Source organism: Symphalangus syndactylus, chromosome 4 (genome assembly GCF_028878055.3).
Source record: "Symphalangus syndactylus isolate Jambi chromosome 4, NHGRI_mSymSyn1-v2.1_pri, whole genome shotgun sequence".
Lineage (NCBI taxonomy): Eukaryota > Metazoa > Chordata > Mammalia > Primates > Hylobatidae > Symphalangus > Symphalangus syndactylus.
The window spans coordinates 14,320,815-14,342,595 of NC_072426.2; the positions used below are offsets into that span (position 1 = coordinate 14,320,815).

General features: G+C 36.6%; 1 protein-coding gene across 2 annotated transcripts in view; it reads left to right on the forward strand.

Moving 5' to 3' along the window:
• ME1 (malic enzyme 1) overlaps window positions 1–21,781 on the forward strand; it is a 228,281-nt gene that overhangs the window by 94,574 nt on the left and 111,926 nt on the right. For both annotated transcript variants that reach the window (XM_055274145.2, XM_063637819.1), the window contains exon 5: window positions 3,844–4,005. In XM_055274145.2, the coding sequence (XP_055130120.1) occupies window positions 3,844–4,005 (162 nt within the window). The remainder of the gene's footprint in view (window positions 1–3,843; window positions 4,006–21,781) is intronic.

The window sequence follows — 21,781 nt, forward strand, 5'->3', positions numbered from 1 at the left end:
GTAAAAGAATGCTGAAGATAGATAAGTATATCTTATATGGTCTCTACTATATACTTGAAAGTACTCATGAAATAAAGGCAATTATTAGGCAAAATATAATCAAACTGTGTGGTATTGTAAGTGCCTTATTTATTCATTCTGAGGAGAATATTATTTAGAGAAGGCTGGAATAGTTAAGAAAACTTTTCTAGCTAAGTAGGAACTTAAATCCAACCTTTGATAGTTAGAAAGGGAAGAACATACTATTCTAAGAAGGGAACAGATGAACGTAGGTATCAAGTTCAGTAAGAGAATGGGGTGTTTTTAGACAATAAGGAAATGCACTGGCCTGACTAAAGCTGAGTGTTAATATTGGAATATAGTGGAATTAAGATTGTTTAAGGGGTAATCAAATTGTTATAAAAGGTTTTGAAATTCAGAAAGATTTAGATTTGAAAAAATAGAATGTCATATTTAACAAGGAAATTATATAAGTAATATTGGAAGAAGGTTCACTGGAAACAGATTTTAGAATAGTTTCAAGAAAGCAGGAAAAGGTGCAAAGATTCTGCATTTAGGTAGGCTACAAGAGGATGGGCCTTGGGAAATTAAATGAAGGGATGAAGACAGGACACATGGAGAGATCTTTGTGTGTTCAGGAGAAATCTGCGTATTTCATACACAAGTTTCTAGTCAGGTAATGCCTAGATAATAATTTGTATAGTGGGGTGAAGTTTTAATTTCTGAAAAACAGACATCACTGATAGAATTGTAGTTGTCTTACTGATATTAATCTTGCAGTTGTGACTTAGTTATTGTACAGAAAACATCCAACTGCTTCATTTTTCTGAAGCAGGAGATAAAGTAGGTTAAAAAAAAAGCAAGAGAATATTAATTTAGTGATAAACTACATAAGTGACAAAGCTTTTTTTCTTTGAGAGCATTCTTTTACTGTTAAAATCTACTCTTTTATATGGAAGTATTTATGAATTAATGCCATAAATGTACATTTGTAATAAAGCATAAATATCTAATATCTCAAAACCTATTTTAAAAACTTCTGAAACTGCTATCTAAATGTTCATGTATATGTATATAATTAAATAATATAAATAATAGCTCTAAGAGAAGAACTTAGGGAATAAAAGTTATGAAGAAATAAGAAATAATGCACTTCTTTTTTTTTTAATTTTTTTATTTTTTGAGACAGAGTTTCGCTTTTGTTGCCCAGGCTGGAATGCAATGGTGCGATCTCTGCTCACTGCAACCTCCGCCTCCCAGGTTCAAGCAATTCTTCTGCCTCAGCCTCCCAAGTAGCTGGGAGGCTACTTGCCACCACGCCTGGCTAATTTTTGTATTTTTAGTAGAAACGGGGTTTCGCCATGTTGGTCAGGCTGGTCTCAAACTCTTGACCTCAGGTGATCCGCCCGCCTCGGCCTCCCTAAGTGTGCTGGGATTATAAGCGTGAGCTACCGTAACTGGCCTGCTTTTTTTTTTTTTTTTTTTATGTTCAAGACATATATTTAGTTTAACATAGATGAGCTATCAAAAATAAGTGAAAAGGTATGCCACTTGAAGTCCCGTTTTCAGAATTTTGAAAGCAAATAACAACTCTCTGTGTTTAAGCACTTTTGATGAAATCTGGAAAGCATTTTATAAATTACTATTCAGGTCATAACTAAGCTAAGCTAAATGACTAAGCTAACTAAGCTAAATGACAATATTACTCTCCTTATAAAACATATCATTAAAAATATTTGTAAGTATAGGCAGGCCAACTGGACTTTACCTATGTAAAGATCACATTCATAAAAGTATATATTATCAATGATATGTAAAAGTACCTCTATTTGTGGTAATGCAATAAATAAAACTGTCTGTTAAATACACATTAGAAGTATTAGGACTTTGAAAATTTGACCTTAATTTAATTTAAAAAACAAAGTTATAGTTCTCTGCAGTATTTATCTTTTTTGCCTTAAATCAGGGCTAAGTTAACCCAGTAGTATCAGATCACTTCCTCCAAAAGAACATCACATATTGATCCATTGCTATTTGACGTGGAAAATCTTCCAAAGACAAATGTATAGAATATGCAAAAGTAATTTTCACCTACCTCCCAAATGTATTTGCTTTTAAGACAATTTTTCAAGAGCTGAATAATATAAGTGAACAGGAAATTAAATAAAATATCTTAGAAGTATATTTTAAAATATATTCTGCAATGTGGTATGGTGAAAAGAGCACTGTACTAGGAATTAACGTATGTAGGTTTCTGGTTCTTTGATATTAACCAAGTAAATCACCTTAGGCAAATTATTTCAGTTCTCTGATTTTTCAGTTAACTAATTTATAAAATAAGAGGAATAGATGGAATATACTTTAGATTTCTCTTTACATCTAAAATGCTATAACTTTATAATTAGCTCTGATGAAATAATAGTAATAATAGCTATAAATTTTTAAGAATTTGTAATGTACCAGGTACTGTGGTAAGTTCTTTATATATCATGATTTCATTTTATGTAATCATAGTTTTATTCAATTTACTAATATTTATTGATTGTTTACTGTGTGCCAAATGCTGTACTAGGTGCTGATGTACAGTGGTAAGCAAAAAGACCTGGTACCCAATTTTATACAGCTACTCTGAAAAGTAAATTTATTACTCCCAATTTATCAATAAGAAACAGAAGCTTAAATTCACCCAAGGCCAAATAACTGACATTTTCCCACGTTTCTCTGACTATGATGAGTGTAGCAGTTTGTGGACTATTTAATAAATTGTGTTTCATAAGATTGGTTTTGTTTAAATTCATATAATTGACATGAATCTCAAAGATGTTCAGTAATGATATCAAATTACATGGAATTAAAATCTCCACATGATTAAAGTATATGCTTCATAAATATTCAAGTTAATTAGAAATAAACTAAACAGGCTGGGTACGGTGGTGGCTCATGCCTGTAATCCCAGCACTTTGGGAGGCTGAGACGGGTGGATCACGAGGTCAGGAGTTTGAGACCAGCCTGGCCAACATGCTGAAACACTGTCTCTACTAAAAATACAAAAATTAGCTGGGCGTGGTGGCGGGCACCTATAATCCCAGCTACTTGGGAGGCTGAGACAGGAGAATTGCCTGAACCTGGGAGGCAGATGTTGCAGTGAGCTGAGAATGTGCCACTGCACTCCAGCCTGGGCAAAAGAGCAAGACTCTGTCTCGGAAAAAAGAAAAAAAAAAAGAAGGAAGGAAGGAAGAAGGAAGGAAGGAAAGAAGGAAAAAATTCATTAAGTCTAGTGGAAAATTTTCAGGTAAGAGAAGTAGCAGACTGTACTGGACATGTTTCAAAGATATCAAGTGATTATAGGAGTTAAGGAGAATGGGTCAGATTGTTGTAAAAATAGGAGGATAGTGCCAGGATGCATAAACTAAAGATCAGAGTATTTAGGGCAGAGATATAACCTCCTCAATCTCTTCAGTAACTGTGCAGTACTTTACTAAGGACACGCTCTTGCTCAAAACCACCCTACGTTTCTTTTGGTTCCCAGTCTGAGCTCTTATTTCCCTATACTTTACCCACTTGCTCCTATTGATTGAAAACTTAAGTTATTTGGTATGTTTGAATCTTTATATACACACTTGCCCTTCTTTTTTCAATAACCTAATTAAGCATATTTATAAATCAAGTTCATTTCTTCACCCTATTCTTCCACAATTACAATTTATAAAATCTTTTTCATATATATTCAATTTCTGGTTTTTAACAGCTTAATATTTCACTAGTAGTAACTTCAGAAATAGAGTCAGAAATTGTGTCTCAGGATTTGTGAAAACTTGTTAATAGGTAATTTTTTTTTTCTAGGCCATTGTGGTGACTGATGGAGAGCGTATTCTTGGCTTGGGAGACCTTGGCTGTAATGGAATGGGCATCCCTGTGGGTAAATTGGCTCTATATACAGCTTGCGGAGGGATGAATCCTCAAGAATGTCTGCCTGTCATTCTGGACGTGGGAACTGAAAATGAGGTAAATAATTTACGTCTATAAGGCAGCTATGTACCTTTAAAAATGGCATCAATTCTTGCTTTTTGAACTTATTCCAGGAACTTCATAAAATTCATTCTTTTTTGTCTGGTTCTCTCTCTCTCTCCAAATCTGCCCTTTACTATGATAAGAAAATTACTTCTCCTGTTCTCCTTTTCCCATCTTTATAATGTGATTAATCTTTTATCTACTTCCCTAGTGCCTTATGATGCTTTGATATGTATTTACACCATTGTTCTATAGAGTGTATGTTTTACTTTAAGACAATAGTTTTAAAAATTATTGTTTTTTATTATGTAGGAACTAATCCCACGGGATTTATTAAATTTAATCAGTCTCAAATATTCTTGTTTTAAAAACCATATTGAACCTAAAGTAGATCATTTGGAGTTTAACTTTTCTCATTTATGACTTTATATTTTAGAATCTTAAAGCCAGATGTTAAGTACTGCTTTCTTTTTGCTCATCCTTTACTGGTAATATTTAGGATTAGCTAGCTAACTAGATACTAGAAGTTAAACATAGAATTCTCTGAAATAGAAATGAAAGAGAATAGTCAGTTAAGGATGAACTTTTAAAAAGTTATTTACAAATTTCAGACCTAGGTCTGAAACAGATATATCATCAAATAAGACCTTGACACACATACATACATGCATTATGTTTATTTTCTTTGTCTCCTAAAACAATTGAAGATACAACTTTTGATCTGTAAGTAATGTGAAATATATTTTTGCTTGAGCAAAAATGTATTTACGATAGTGACTTAAACAGTTATGTTTTTAACCTACACATACAAAGTTACAATATTTAACTTGATCTGTGCATGAATGCTCACTTAACCTTTACCAAAGGATACATTTTGATAAAAATACATTGCTTATCTGGCATTTTCTTTTCTAATACCAATAGAAATGGCTTAGAAATTATCAAAGCTCACCTCTGTAAACAATTGTCCTAAAATTATGTGTATACATTGAACATTAACATTTCCTCTTTAAGCCAGGAGAGGTGGTGTGTACCTACAGTCCTAGCTACTCAGGAGGCTAGAAGGTAGGAGCATTGCGTGAACTCAGGAGATTCAGGATGCGGTGAGCCATGATCGCGCAATTGGACTACAGCCTGGGCTACAGAGTGAGACCCTGCTCTAAAAATTTTAAATTAAAATAAAATAAATATATTTCTACTTTATTTTTAAAATATATTTTTAAAATTGTTCTGTGATAAGTTGCATTGAAATAAAATAGTTTATTTATTTATTTATTTATTTTTTTTTTTTTGAGATGGAGTCTCGCTCTGTCACCCAGGCTGGAGTACAGTGGCTGATCTCTGCTCACTGCAACCTCCGCCTCCTGGGTTCAAGCGATTCTCCTGCCTCAGCCTCCCAAGTAGCTGGGACTACAGGCACATGCCACCATGCTCGGCTAATTTTTTGTATTTTTAGTAAAGGGGGGTTTCACCATGTTAGCCAGGATGGTCTCGATCTCCTGACCTCGTGATCCATCCACCTTGCCCTCCCAAAGTGCTGGGATTACAGGCGTGAGCCACTGCACCCGGCCTATTTTTTTATTTTCTTTAAGACAGGGTCTCACTGCCATTGCCCAGGCTAGAGTGCACTGTCATGATCATGGCTCACTGCAGCTTCAATCTCCCGTGCTCATGTGATTCTCCCACCTCAGCCTCCCAAGTAGCTGGGACTACAGTTACATGCCACCACAGCTGGCTAATTTTTTGTTTACATTGAAATCAAATTTTAAAAATCACAAAAATATATAATATATCTTAAAAATTCTGTGGAGAAATGAGGAGGAATATATAATGACAAAACGGACATGCAAAAATGTTAGAATTTGGCTTTTTTTAAATAAGAGATAGGATGTTGCACTGCCACCCAGGCTGTAGTGCAGTGGTACTATCATAGCTTATTGCAGCCTTAAACTCCTGAGCCCAAGTGGTCCTCCTGCCTCAGCCTTTAGAGTAGCTAGGATTCCAGGTGTGCACCACCACACCAATCTAATTTTTTTTTAACTTTTTTTTTTAGATGGGGTCTTGCTATGTATGTTGCCCAGGCTGGTTTTGAACTCCTGGTATCAAACAATCCTCCTGCTTCACTGGGATAACAGTGAAGTTTTAAACAGTTTTAAACCTTGGCCATTTGTTGAGATTGTTTGTATAATGTGGACATTAAAAAGCTGTGCACTAGTGAAACTGTAACACTAGGACTCTTGCATTGATAGATTGTATTATATGAAAGAGTTGATTTCATGGGAGAGATTGTATTATATGAAAGAATTGATTTCATGAAAGTAGGTCTTAAAATAGCCAAATTGATGGTTGTCTTGAATTTTCCACATTATCTATGTTTAGTGTATGTTTCTTTCCTCTTTTGGTATTCATTGCCTTTATGTCATTACATTTCTATCCATTATCTTACTTCCTCAGCCTGCAGAACCCATCCACTTCACGAAATTTCTTCCTTTACCCAGCTGTAGATCTAGCTTTTTCTCTCTCTTTTTATTAAGACATGTCTGGTTCATACTACATTTCAAAACTTTTAAGCTGATAATTAGAAAATAATCTGATTATCTAAATGAATCTACTGTTAAAATGCTATGTATTATTTGTAGAGATTTTGCTTACTGCCATTGGACTTTCAGGAATATTAAGGGAAGAAAATTCAGTGAATGGTGAACCTTTAACTCTTTGACAGGTCACCGGAGAATACCTTTGTCACTTCGAAAGTGACAAAGGTCTTTGAGAGACCTTTCTGAAACTCCTCAAATTGCATTTGGTAGATTTAATTGAATCAGATCAACACTGAGTACCTACTCATTATGTTAAGTGAAATAAACCAGGCACAGAAAGACAAATATCCCATGTTCTCACACCCGAGCTAAAAAAGTTGATCTCATGGAAGCAGAGAGTAGAATGATAGTTGCCAAAGGCTGGGAAGGGTGTGTGTATGTCCGGGTAGGGGGTGGGAGGATGAAGAGAGGTTGGTTAATGGGTACAAATTTGTCAATTGAAGGAATAAGTTCTAATGTTTGGTAGCAGAGTAGGGTGACTACAGTTACCAACATTGTATTGTATATTTCAAAATAGCTAGAAGAGAAGACTTGAAATGCTACCAACACATAGAAATGATATGCAAGGTGGCCGGGGGCAGTGGCTCACGCCTGTAATGCCAGAACTTTGGGAGGCCAACGCAGGCAGATCACCTGAGGTTGGGAGTTTGAGACCAGCCTGAGTAACATAGAGAAAACCCGTCCCTACTAAAAATACAAAATTAGTTGGGCATGGTGGCGCATGCCTGTAATCCCAGCTACTCGGGAGGCTGAGGCAGGAGAATCGCTTGAACCCGGGGCAGAGGTTGCAGTGAGCTGAGATCCTGACGTTGCACTCCAGCCTGGGCAACAACAGCAAAACTATGTCCCAAAAAAAAAAGAAAAGAAAAGAGATAATACCCAAGATGATGGACTCCCTAAATACCCTGACTTGATCATTACACGTTCCATGCATGTAACCAAGTATCACATGTACCCCATAAAAATATACGAATTTATGTATCAAATAAACAAATTTTTAAAAAGCATTGAATATCTGCTATCCATCAAAGCCTAAGCAAATCCTAGATAATATCGGAGTAAGAAACTAGATTTTGCCAGCAGGATGCTCTGAATCTAGAAGAGGAGATACACGTGGAACTAGTTGCAGTATGTATTAATTGCTTTCTTTGGTAAAGCCTTTTGACGGCATTTAGCAAACCAATTCTCTGATAATGATTATATACTCTTGTTACCGGTGAACAAAGAATTGGACAAAACACACAACGGAAAGAAAGAATAAAGCAAGAAAAGCAGAGATTTAATGAAAATGAAAGCACACTCCACAGGGTGGGAGCAGGCCTGGGCAGCTGCTCAAGGACCTGGATACGGAATCTTCTCAGGTCCAAATACCCCCCAGAGGTTTCCCATTGGCCAATTGGTGTTCACCCCATTTAAATGAAGTGGTGGCCTGCTATCAGTCTGATTGGTTGCAGAAAGCAACCCATCAGAGGCTGAAGTGAAGTTACAAAGGTCACACTCCTAGCAAACATCTGATTGGTTGTGGAAAGCAGCCAATCCGAGGCTACCCTTCTATGCAAACGAAGACTTGGCCCACAGTCAGTGTGATTGGTTGGGGACAACAAACAATCAGAGGCTGATGTGAAGTTACAAAGTTACACTCCTATGCAAACGCCTGATTGGTTGCAAAAACCAACCATTCAGAGGTACTTCCAATTTCTCATCTGCCAGCAGAAAAGGTAGGGGTTTGCAAAGGGAGTAGCCTCTGGTCATTTTGTTACTTAGGCGTAGAAAGTTAGGGTTTTCCTTTCAATTTTGTTCTAGGAAGTCAGTGCAAAACGGCCTTAGATTCCCTGCCTCCAGACCCTATTCTCCTGCCTCATTCTTGGTCTTAAACTCTGTATTACTGTTATCTTCTTATATCTTGTCTTTTTAAATAAAACATATTTTGGGAATTTCATTGTAAAAATGTATTCTAGTAAATGATCAACTAGAGTTCTTGTTCTAAAAGGAGAGTAAATTATTTGTTCCCTTTATAAAAGGTAGTTTAGCTGTACCCAGAGTTAAACTACAAAATTTACAGGTATACGTACTCTTCAACACTGTCCTCATTTCTGACATCAACTGCAAGTTGAAGAGCTTCCTAAAACCAACTTCAGGCTTGATAATTTGCTAAGACTCAAAAAACTCACTGAAAGCTATTGTACTCACAGTTACAGTGTATTATGGGCTAAAGATACACATTAAAATCTCACAAAAGAGGAGATGCACAGGGAAGAGTCTAGAAGAGTCCCAAATGTGAAGTGTCCATTTTCCTATAAAATCAGGACATGTCATCCTCCCAGTATGGATGTGAAATATCAACATATGTCCCACTGTTCAGAGTTTTATTGGGGGTCCATTACCTAGTCATGATTGATTGATTGATTGATTGCCCAGGCGGTTGAACTCAGTCTCCAGGTTGACCGATACTGTATGACGCAAAGGCCCTACCGCAGATCACATGGTTAGTCTTTCTGGCATGGCCAGCCTTCACCCGGTGACTCTCAGTTATGGTCGCTAAGCTACTAGGTAAAAGGATTAGGCCCTTATTCAAAGTTGAATGCTTGTCAGCTGTCACAAGAGTCCAAATATAGGAGGCAAACAGACAAAAAGGAAAAGAGATGTAAATTTTGTGTTAATTAAGCAGAATTAAGTTTTAAGCTCAGATAAGATTAAGGATTTGATCAAGCTTTTAAGGAAATATAGTTCCTATGCTATATAAACTGTCCCAGAGCATATTAAAATTGACAGCTTAACATTTCAGTTTTTAAAAAGAGCATAACCTTGATATCCAAACCTGGTAAAAAAAAAATAGCACATAACAAGAAATTGCTAATTAGTCTCATATTTACCCATGCTCCCAGTTTCACCACTTACTAGTGGTGTTTCTGTGTTTTGCTCATGTAAAGTGAGTACTTACCTCATAGAGCTGTCATGGTTTAATACATTTAGAATGCTTAAAATTGTGATTGGCATTTTGTAAGCACTTGGTAAATGTTACCTCATGTGAACATAAATGTAGAAGCAAAAGTTCTTTATAAAATATTGGCAAGTAAAATCTTGCAGAATATTTTAATGTTGAAATAATGTTTGAAATCTATTCAAACCATTAGCTACATCATAATTAATGGTGATATATTAGAGGCATTATTTTAAAAGACAGGACACCCGTTATCACTGCTGTTTTCTTTTTTATTATTCAGAAAATTCTAGCCTCTAATAAGACAATAAAACAAAGGAGATATAACTGATAGGAAAAGACAAAATTATCATTATTTACAGGCAATATGTTTATCTATTACTGAAACCCAAGAAAACCAGCTAAAAAATACTGTGGTCAAATTATAGCACTCAGTAAAGTGGCTGCTTATAAAACAAATATTCAAAACTTAATAGTTTTTCTATGTACTTGTAATAACCGGTTAAAAATTAACTCATTCACAGTAGCAACAATATTCTATTCTGCCATTCTGCTAATGTTATATAGTATTTGACATTTTCTAAGCAAAGCAATAGTTACATATTATTTGGTTAATCAGAATAATTAAATTTGGGGCAAGTATTTTTTTTCCAAAAACTGATCAAGGTGTGTTGCATTTATTAAGCAAAATATGTTTTCATCTTTGACTCAATTTGCCCTTAATTTTATTGACTTTTAGGCTACACATATCAATTGTATTCTGTTAGCAATACAGTACTTTTCAGGATAAAAATAGAAGTTGTTTAAGATTCTGGATTAACTTTTCTGTTGCTTAAAATAGATAGAAATGCTCCAACATATTACTTTCTCTGTTTGAGCTCTTGTTCAAAATATGTTAGTAATATTGTAACCTGGAAAACATCCTAATCTAAATTTTTATGGTCTTTAACTCATAATGTGTGTGAAGAATAGAAAAATATTTGGAATCAACTGAGTTGCCACTCATAATGTTCTTATTTTATTCATTCTGACTTTTTGTTTTTTTGTATTTATTCTTTCACTGCTGCTTTACTGAGAAGACAGGAAGGAAAACTTAATTATGACTGAGTCTATGAGTTCGTTTAAAATGTAATGGTGTTTTTATGTAGTGGCAGTTTCACATATGGAAAACTGATTTTAGTCAAACTGTTCCTGTAGTACTAATTTTTAATCTTAATTGCTTTTTTGAATCTCTGCATAGTTTTACACTTCATAATAAAAATATAGAAACTGCTTGATAATATCACTTAGTTTCTTATCCAGAACCACCTAGCAAATTTTAATAAAAGTAAATCCCCTTTTAATACAAATTATAGATGTTTTCCTCTTTTATCATACCTACATGTACTAGATAGTAATGAAAATAGAAACAGAGTTAGCTGCCAGTTAATATGACAGTCTTCGCTTGCCATAAAGATACACTTGCCTGACTGCTTTTAAGCTTCTGCAGCTTTCAACTAAAGGAAATTTAAGGAGCTAAGACACCAAAACAGAAGTACACAGAAGTACTTGGCTAAAAAAATTCTTATTTTTTAATTTTAATTTTTTATTTTAATAGCCTTAAGGGTACAAGTGGTTTTTGGTTACGTGGATGAATTATATAATGGTGAACTCTGAGCTTTTGGTGTACCCATCACCTGAAAAACATTGTACCCAATAGGTAATTTTTTATCCTTTACCTACCTCCTACCCTCCTCCCATCTGAGTCTCCAGTGTCCATTATACTGCTTTGTATACTCCTATGTACCCATAGCTTAGCTCCTTCTTATAAGTGAAAATATGCAGTATTTGGTCTTCCACTCCTAAGTTGTTTCATTTAGGTTAATAGCCTCCAGTTTCATCGAAGTTGCTGCAAAGGACATTGTTTTATCCTTTCGTATGGCTGAGTGGTATACTATGATATATATGTGAAAATTTTCTTTATCCACTCATTGGTTGTTGGGCACTTGAGGTTGATCATATCTTCGCAATTGTGGATTGTGCTGTCATAAACATACATGTGCAGGGGTCTTTTTGATATAATGGCTTCTTTTCCTTTGGGTAGATACCCAGTAGTGGGATTGCTGGATTGAATAGTAGATCTACTTTTTGTTCTTTGAGAAATCGCCATATTGTTTTCCATAGATGATGTACTAATTTACATTCCCAATAACAACGTATAAGTTTTCCCTTTTCACCACATGGTGCCAACATCTATTGTTTTTTTACTTTAAAATAATGGCCATTTTGATTTTGTTAAGGTGGAAAATACTCTTATTCTTTAAGTTAATAATGCTAAGTATTAAATTAGGTAGGGTGTTTGTGTTTATATTTTCATCTCATCTTTCATCTATTATTTCACAGTCCACATTTTCTTTAATTGTGAAGCAGTTGCTGTATAAAGTTTACTTGTTACCTGAAGTAAGTTTTCTTTAGAGCATATCATGTTTAATTCCTTCTTTTTTTTTGCTGTTGCCAAATCTTTTCTTAGAAATTATGTTGATTATATGTCTATTTTTCTTGTATATGACTAATATTGAGGCTTGCTATTTGACTAAAAATAATTTGGGTAGATGTTCCTTGTGTTCCCTTCACGCTCGTTTGGACAGTATTATGTCTTAAAGAACCTTTTCATGTGTTATATGGGATATTCGTTCTTTTAGGGTTATTGTAACAAAGTGCCATAGACTAGGTGGCTTAACCGACAGAAATTTATTTTCTCACAGTTCTGGGGGCTGGAAGTCCAAGATCAATGTGTTGGTAGGGTTGGTTTCTTCTGTGGTTTGTGTCCTTGACTTATAGATGTCTATCTTCCTCTAGTGTCTTCATACAGTTTTTCTTCTGTGTATGTCTGTATCCTAATTTCCTCTTTTTTTTTTTTTTTTTTTTTTTTTTGAGTTGGAGTTTCACTCTGTTGCCCAGGCTGGAGTGCAGTGGCATGATCTCAGCTCACTGCAACCTCCACCTCCTGGGTTCAAGCAATTCTGTCCCTCAGCTCCTGAGTAGCTGGGATTACAGGCGCCCACCACCACACCTGACTAATTTTTGTATTTGTAGTAGAGATGGGGTTTCACCATCTTGGCCAGGCTGGTCTTAAACTCCGGACCTCATGATCCACCCACCTCAGCCTCCCAAAGTGCTGGGATTACACACTTGAGCCACCGCACCCAGCCAATTTCCTCTTCTTAAAAGGACCAGTCATATTGGATTAGGGCCCACAAGAATGACCTCATTGAACTTAATTACTTCTTTAAATACTCTGTCTCCAAATGTGTCACATTCTGAGGTACTGGGATTAGGGATTCAACATACAAATTTGGGGGCAACACCATTCAACTCATAGCACATGGTCAGTCCTCAAGAGGTCACGGGCAGAATGAGTAGGAGAATGTCGTTTCTGCATAGTTATTCTTTGCTATTAAACCATTGCTTCAGGTCTCAGCTTTTCTGTGTCTAGTTTTATGTTTAGTCTGGCCTCTGATGTGTACAGTGTACCCTTGCCACTTCAGACAAGTGATTCTGTATTGGAATGAATACCAGTCATCATTAGTAAAGCCAGGGGAGAGAAGAAAATTCTCAACTCCCAAGATTTTGGCTTGGAGTTTCATTTGCTTGCTCTTTGTGGTCTCATTTTGCCCCACCCTCTCTAAATTAGATGATCATAATAGATTTTATCAAAAATTTATTTATCTATTTCCTGAGACACTACACTAGTGCCTTGGGAAAGAGAATGGGGTCTTTCTTTAGTTTGATTTTATACACTCTATAACTAGCAGGAACTCCTTGAAATTTTGAGGTAAATTTTAGAAATACTGGTTATACGGAACAAAATAGAAAATTTATTTAAATGAGACAGAAACCTAGTAGGAAGTAGAATGGTTTTATTTTAACTTAATAATACAAGTTTGAAATAACTTAATAATACAAGTTCTCACCACTTCAGAATTATCAGGGGCATGTGTTAAGAAGGCAGAATTTTGCACCCTGCTCCAGACATACTGAATCACAACTAAATTTTAATCATTTTTATTTCCAGCACTTTTTAACAATCATGCCAGCTCATATGCATGCTGACATTTTAGTGGTACTGGTTTTAGACTCTTTCCTGAATGTGATGGTTACTTTGCTTATTCTTATTGATGACATGAGCCAACAAAACAGCAAAAGTTATATATTATTTCTTTATAGAATCCATAACAAAAAATGAGAAACGGTAACAAAGAAAATAATTTTCTGTAGATTATAGAGTTTAAAAATAAATGCTAAAATGAGGAATAGTTACATTAGTATAGAAGATAAAGGTGTATAATGTTCTTAATATTTAAAGAATACTTTCATGTCAGTAAGAGAATGTTAGACTAGGCTCAGTGACTCACACCTGTAATCCCAACACTTTGGGAGGCTGAGGTGGGAGGATCACTTGAGCCCAGGAGTTCAAGACCAGCCTGGGCAACATAAGCAAGACCTTGTCTCTGCAAAAATTAAAATAAAATTAGCCAGGTATGGTGCCTGTAGTCCTAGTTACTTGGGAGGCCAAGGTGGGAGGATTCCTTGAGTCTGGGAGTTCGAGGCTACAGTGAGCTGTTTATGATTATGCCACTGCACTCCAGGATAGACAACAGAATGAGAGCTTGTCTCTAAAAAATAATTTTAAAAGAAGACATAAAAAAAGAGAACACTTTAAAGTAAGTAAGAAAACGTCAAATATCCAGTATACAAATTGCCTAAGGACATATGGACACAGATAATTTACAAATGAAGAAATAAAAATGGTCAATAAACTTATGAAAAAATGCACAACAGTAATATAAAAGACATATAAATGAATGCTACTTGAGAACAGTTTTGTGCCTACGTGCCACACAGAGACACACATATAGCGGGTATAGATATGAATTTATTGTAACTTATTATATATTTATATGTATGTTTCATGATATAGGCATGATATGAAAAGATAGCTTATTTGAGACTGCAACAAAATAGACATACTTATTATATACCACTTGAGGTGTGATGAGGTGCTGTTAATTTGTTCATACATTCTAGGAGAGCAGAGTACCAATACAGATGTTGGTCTATTGACACAAAAACTTTCATCATATATTCCTTTGTGAAAAGAGGTTAAAATATACTCTATGTTATCATCCCAAATTTGGACAGATAATCTTATGTATACATAGATACGAAGAAAAGGACCTGGAAGAATATACATCAAGGTGCTAATGTCGGGTAGTTCTGAACGGGTAGAGATTATTGGTATTCTTTGGTTTTCATTTAACTTTTCAGTGCTCTCAAACATTTCTCATAAACAAATACTGCTTTTGTGATGACAAAAATACTTCTAATATTAAGACAATATTTTTAAATTCTCAGACATGTCAGATTGTAAAGATAGAAATGTTGGAGACAAAAACAAGGTGAGATTTGATAGTGATTACTATTAGCTTCAAATAAATGGATGCTTCAGTTATAAATTCTGAAGGGCCCAGAATTGAGATAATGTTAATAGTAAGATAATTAGTATAATTACCAACATATACCCTCTTTATCTCCTTTTTTGAGCTCTCTTATATTTCCATATGTCTTGCTCCTTACTTTTTCCCCAATCTTTTTCCTTTTCTCAGGCTTGTAAATTTTCATAAGTCTTCAGTGGCACCACATGCATTTAGCGTAACACCTAATACTAAAGAAGTTCCACCCTTTTTTAAGCGCTTCCTTAATACCAAGTGTTTATTCTCTAACAGTGATCTATTGAGTGTTTGCTTCTGACCATAAGAAGTTTTTAATCCAGTAAATTAATATCACTTCTGTGCCAGTCTACTTTGTCTGTGGAAACATTATCAAAATGGAATAATGTTGTTAAATTGCTTATTGTAGATACTATTTTTTTTTGTCAGCCAAATCTCTGAGAATGCACTAACTATTCAAGCCTTAATTATCTTAATTAAAATTATGAAATTAAAAAAACTAATTTTTGACAGGGACATTATTATGATTGGAAGAATTTTTTTTATATACTTTAAGTTCTGGGATACATGTGCAGAACATGCAGCTTTGTTACATAGGTATACATGTGTCATGGTGGTTTGCTGCACCCATCAACCCATCATCCACATTACGTATTTCCTAATGCTATCCCTCCCCTTGCCTCCCACCCCCTGACAGGCCCTGCTGTGTGATGTTCCCCTCCCTGTGTCCATGTGTTCTCATTGTTCAACTCCCACTTATGAGTAGGAACATGCAGTGTTTGGTTTTCTGTTCCTGTGTTAGTTTGCTGAGAATGATGGTTTCCAGCTTCATCCATGTCCCTGGAAAGGACATGAACTCATTCTTTTTTATGGCTACATAGTATTCCATGGTGTATATGTGCCACAGTTTCTTTATCCAGTCTAACATTGATGGGCATTTGGATTGGTTCCAAATCTTTGCTGTTGTGAACAGTGCTGCAATAAACATACGTATGCATGTGTCTTTATCATAGAATGATTTCTAATCCTTTGGGTATATACCCAGTAATGGGATTGCTGGGTCAAATGATTTTTCTATTTCTAGATCCTTGAGGAGTCACCACACTGTCTTCCACAGTGGTTGAACTAATTTACACCCCCACCAACAGTGTAAAAGCGTTTCTATTTCTCCATATCCTCTCCAGCATCTGTTGTTTCCTGACTTTTTAACAATTGCCATTCTAACTGGCGTGAGATGATATCTCATTGTGGTTCTGACTGGCATTTCTCTAATGACCAGTAATGATGAGCTTTTTTTCATGTTTTTTGGCCACATACATGCCTTCTTTTGAAAATGTCTGTTCATATCCTTTGCCCACTTTCTGATGGAGTGTTTTGTTTTTTTTCTTGTAAATTTAAGTTCCATGTAGATTCTGGATATTAGCCCTTTGTCAGATGGATAGATTGCAAAAATTTCTCCCATTCTGTAGGTTGCCTGTTCACTCAGATGATAGTTTCCTTTGCTGTGCAGAAGTTCTTTAATTAGATCCCATTTGTCAGTTTTGCTTTTGTTGCCATTGCTTTTGGTGTTTTAGTCATGAAATATTTGCCCATGCCTATGGTCTGAATGGTATTCCCAAGGTTTTCTTCTAGGGTTTTTATGGTTTTAGGTCTTATGTTTAAATCTTTAATCCATATTGAGTTAATTTTTGTATAAGTTGTAAGGAAAGGGGTCCAGTTTCAGTTTTCTGCATACGGCTAGCCAGTTTTCCCAACACCATTTATTAAATAGTGAATCCTTCCCCGTTGCTTGTTTCTGTCAGGTTTGTGAAAGATCATATAGTTGTAGACATGTGGTATTATTTCTGAGGCCTCTGTTCTGTTCCATTGGTCTATATATCTTTTTTGGTACCAATACCATGCTGTTTAGGTTACTGTAGCCTTGTAGTATAGTTTGAAGTCAGGTAGCATGATGCCTCCAGCTTTGTTTTTTTTTTTTTGGTTTGCTTTGCTTTTTTTGTTTTTTTGGTTTTTTTGCTTAGGATTGTCTGGGCTATATGGGCTGTTTTTTGGTTCCATATGAAATTTAAGGTAGTTTTTTCTAATTCTGTGAAGGAGGTCAATGGTAGTTTGATGGGAATAACATTGAATCTATAAATTACTTTGGGCACTGTGGTGATTTTCACGATACTGATTCTTCCTATCCATGAGCATGGAAGGTTTTTCCATTTGTTTGTGTCCTCTCTTATTTCCTCGAGCAGTGGTTTGTAGTTTTTCTTGAAAAGGTCCTTCACATCCCTTGTTACCTGTATTCCTAGGTATTTTATTCTCTTAGTAGCAATTGTGAATGGGAGTTCACTCATGATTTGGCTCTCTATTTGCTTATTATTGGTATATAGGAATGCTTGTGATTTTTGTATATTGATTTTGTATCCTGAGATTTTGCTGAAGTTGCCTATCAGCTTAAGGAGTTTTTGTGCTGAGACAATGGGGTTTTCTAAATATACAATCACAAAGAGAGACAATTTGACTTCCTCTTTTCCTATTGGAATACGCTTTATTTCTTTCTCTTGCCTGATTGCCCTGGCCAGACCTTCCAATACTATGTTGAATAGGAGTGGTGAGAGAGGGCATCCTTGTCTTGTGCCAGTTTTGAAAGGGAATGCTTCCAGCTTTTGTCCATTCAGTATGATATTGGCTGTGGGTTTGGCATAAATAGCTCTTATTATTTTGAGATATGTTTCATCAATACCTAGTTTATTGAGTGTTTTTAGCATGAAGCGGTGTTGAATTTTATCGAAGGCTTTTTCTGCATCTATTGAGATAATCGTGGTTTTTGTTATTGGTTCTGTTTATGTGATGGATTACATTTATTGATTCTCATATGTTGAACCAGCCTTGCATCTCAGGGATGAAGCTGACTTGATCATGGTGGATAAGCTTTTTGATGTGCTATTGGATTCGGTTTGCAAGTATTTTATTGAGGATTTTTGCGTCAACGTTCGTCAGGGATATTGGCCTGAAATTTTCTTGTTTTGTTGTGTCAGGTTTTGTTGTGTCAGGTTTTGGTATCAGGATGATGCTGATCTGATAAAATGAGTTAGAGAGGAGCCCTTCTTTTTCTATTGTTTGGAATTGTTTCAGAAGGAATGGTACCAGCTCTTCCTTGTACCTCTGGTAGAATTTGGCTGTGAATCCGTCTGACCTTGGGCTTTTTTTTTTTTTTTCTGGTTAGTAGGCTATTAATTACTACCACAGTTTTAGAACTTGTTATTGGTCTATTCGGGGATTCGACTTCTTCCTAGTTTAGTCTTGGGAGGGTGTATGTGTCCAGGAATTTATTCATTTCTTCTAGATATTCTAGTTTATTTGCTAGTTTATTTGTAGAGATGTTTGTAGTATTCTCTGATGGTAGTTTGTATTTCTGTGGGATCAGTGGTGATCTCCCCTTCATCATTTTTTTATTGTTTCTATTTGATTCTCTCTTTTCTTCTTTATTAGTCTGGCTAGCAGTCTATCTATTTTGTTAATCTTTTCAAAAAACCAGCTCCTGGATTTATTTATTTTTTAAGGGTTTTTCATGTCTTTATCTCCTTCAATTCTGCTCTGATCTTAGTTATTTCTCATCTTCTGCTAGCTTTTGAATTTGTTTGCTCTTGCTTCTCTAGGTCTTTTAATTGTGATGTTAGGGTGTCGATTTTAGATCTTCCCCCTTTCTCCTGTGGGCATTTAGTGCTATGAAATTCCCCCTAAATACTGCTTTATCTGTGTCCCAGAGATTCTGGTACATTGTGTCTTTGTTCTCATTGGTTTCAAAGAACTTGCTTATTTCTGCCTTAATTTCATTACTTACCCAGTAGTCGTTCAGGAGCAGGTTGTTCAGTTTCCATGTAGTTGTGCGGTTTTGAGTGAGTTTATTAATCCTGAGTTCTAATTTGATTGCACTGTGGTCTGAGAGAGTGCTTGTTATGATTTCCTTTCTTTTGCATGTGCTGAAGAGTGTTTTCCGTCTAACTGTGGGGTCAATTTTAGAAAAAGTGCTGTGTGGTGCTAAGAAGAATGTATATTCTGTTGATTTGGGGTGAAGAGTTCTGTAGATGTCTATTAGGTCTGCTTGGTCCAGAGCTGAGTTCAAGTCCTGAATATCCATGTTAATTTTCTGTCTTGTTGATCTAATATTGACAGTGGGATGTTAAAGTCTTCCACTATTATTTTGTGGGAGTCTAGGTGTCTTTGTAGGTCTCTATGAACTTGCTTTTTGAACCTGGGTGCTCCTGTATTGGTGCATGTGTATTTAGGATAGTTAGTTCTTCTTGTTGAATTGATCCCTTTACCATTATGTAGTAGCCTTATTTGTCTCTTTTGATCTTTGTTGGTTTAAAGTCTGTTTTATCAGAGACCAGAATTGCAAGCCCTGGTTTTGTTTTGTTTTGTTTTGTTTTGTTTGCTTTGCATTTGCTTGGTAAATCTTCCTCCATCCCTTTATTTTGAGCCTATATGTGTCTTTGCATGTGAGATAAGTCTCCTGAATACAGCACACTGATGGGTATTGACTCTTTATCCAGTTTGCCTGTCTGTGTCTTTTAATTGGGGCATTTAGCCCATTTACATTTAAGGTTAATATTGTTGTTTGAATTTGCTCCCATCATTATTACGCTAGCTGTTATTTTGCCCATTAGTTGATGCAGTTTCCTCATAATGTCAATGGTCTTTACATTTTGGTTTGTTTTTGCAGTGCCTGTACCGGTTTTTCCTTTCCATATTCAGTGCTTCCTTCAGAAGCTCTTGTAAGGCAGGCCTGGTGGTGACAAAATCCCTCAGCATTTGCTTGTCTGTAAAGGATTTTATTTCTCCTTCACTTATGAAGCTTAGCTTGGCTGGATATGAAATTCTGGGTTGAAAATTCTTTTCTTCAAGAATGTTGAATATTGGCTCCCACTCTCTTCGGGCTTTCAGGATTTCTGCAGAGAGATCCACTGTTAGTCTGATGGGCTTCCCTTTGTGGATAACCCAACCCTTCTCTCTCACTGCCTTTAAATTTTTTTTCTTCATTTCAACCATGGTGGATCTGACGATTATGCATCTTGGGGTTGCTTTTGTCGAGGAGTATCTTTGTGGTGTTCTCTGTATTTCCTGAGTTTGAGTGTTGGCCTGTCTTGCTAGGCTGGGGAAGTTCTCTTGGATAATATCCTGAAGAGTGTTTTCCAACTTGGATCCATTCTCCCCATCACTTTCAGGTACACCAACCAAACGTCAGTTTGGTCTTTTCACATAGTCCCATATTTCTTGGAGGCTTTGTTCATTCCTTTTCATTCTTTTTTCTCTAGTCTTGTTTCATGCTTTATTTCATTAAGTTGATCTTCAATCTCAGATATCCTCTCTTCTACTTGATTGATTCAGCTATTGACACTTGTGTATGCTTCATGAAGTTCTTGTGCTATGTTTTTCAGGTCCATCAGGTTGTTTATGTTCTTCTCTAAACTGTTTATTCTAGTTAGCAATTCCTCTAACCTTTTATCAAGGTTCTTAGCTTCCTTGCATTGAGTTAGAACATGCTCCCTTAGCTCGGAGAAGTTTGTTATTACACACCTTCTGAAGCCTACTTTTGTCAATTAGTCAAACTAATTCTCCATCCAGTTTTGTTCCCTTGCTGGTGAGGAGCTGTGATCCTTTGGAGGAGAAGAGGTATTCTGGTTTTTGGAATTTTCAGCCTTTTTGTGCTGGCTTTGCTCATCTTCATGGATTTATCTACCTTTAGTCTTCTCTGTTGGTGACCTTCGGGTGGAGTTTTTGCATGGTCATCCTTTTTGTTGATGTTCATGCTCTTCCTTTCTGTTTGTTAGTTTTCCTTCTAAGAGTCAGTCCCCTTTTCTGCAGGTCTGCTGGAGTTTGCTGGAGGTCCACTCCAGTCCCTGTTTACCTTAGTGTCACCAGCAGAGGCTGCAGAACAGCAAAGATTGCTGCCTCTTCCTTCCTCTGCAAGCTTCCCCCGAGAGGGGCACCTGCCAGATGCCAGCTGAAGCTCTCCTGTATGAGGTGTCTGTTGACCCTTGCTGGGAGGTGTCTCTCCATCAGGAGGCAAAAGAGTCAGGGACCCACTTGAGGAGGCAGTCTGTTTCTTAGCAGAGCTCGAATGCTGTGCTGGGAGATCTGCTGCTCTCTTCAGAGCCAGCAGGCTGGAATGTTTAAGTCTGCTGAAGGTGTGCCCACAGCTGCCCCTTGCCTCAGGTGTTCTGTCCCGGGGAGATAGGAGTTTTATCTATAAGCACCTGACTGGGGCTGCTGCCTTTCTTTCAGAGATGCCCTGCCCAGAGAGGAGGAATCTAGAGAGGCAGTTTGGCTACAGTGGCTTTGTGGTGCTGCAGTGGGCTTCACCCAGTCCGAACTTCCCAGTGGCTTTATTTACACTGTGAGGGGAAAACTGCCTACTCAAGCCTCCGTAATGATGGACATCCCTCCCCACACCAAGCTCGAGTGTCCCAGGTGAGACTGCTGTGCTGGCAGCAAGAATTTCAAGCCCGTGGATCTTAGCTTACTGGGCTCCATGGTGATGGAATCTGCTGAGCAAGACCACTTGGCTCCTTGGCTTCACCCCCTTTTCAGGGGCGTGAACGGTTCTGTCTCGCTGGCATTCCAGGTGCCACTGGGGTATGGAAAAAAACTCCTGCAGCTAGCTCGGTGTCTGCCCAAATGACTGCCCAGTTTGGTGCTTGAAACCCAGGGCCCTTGTGGTGTAAGCACCCAAGGGAATCTCCTGGTCTCTG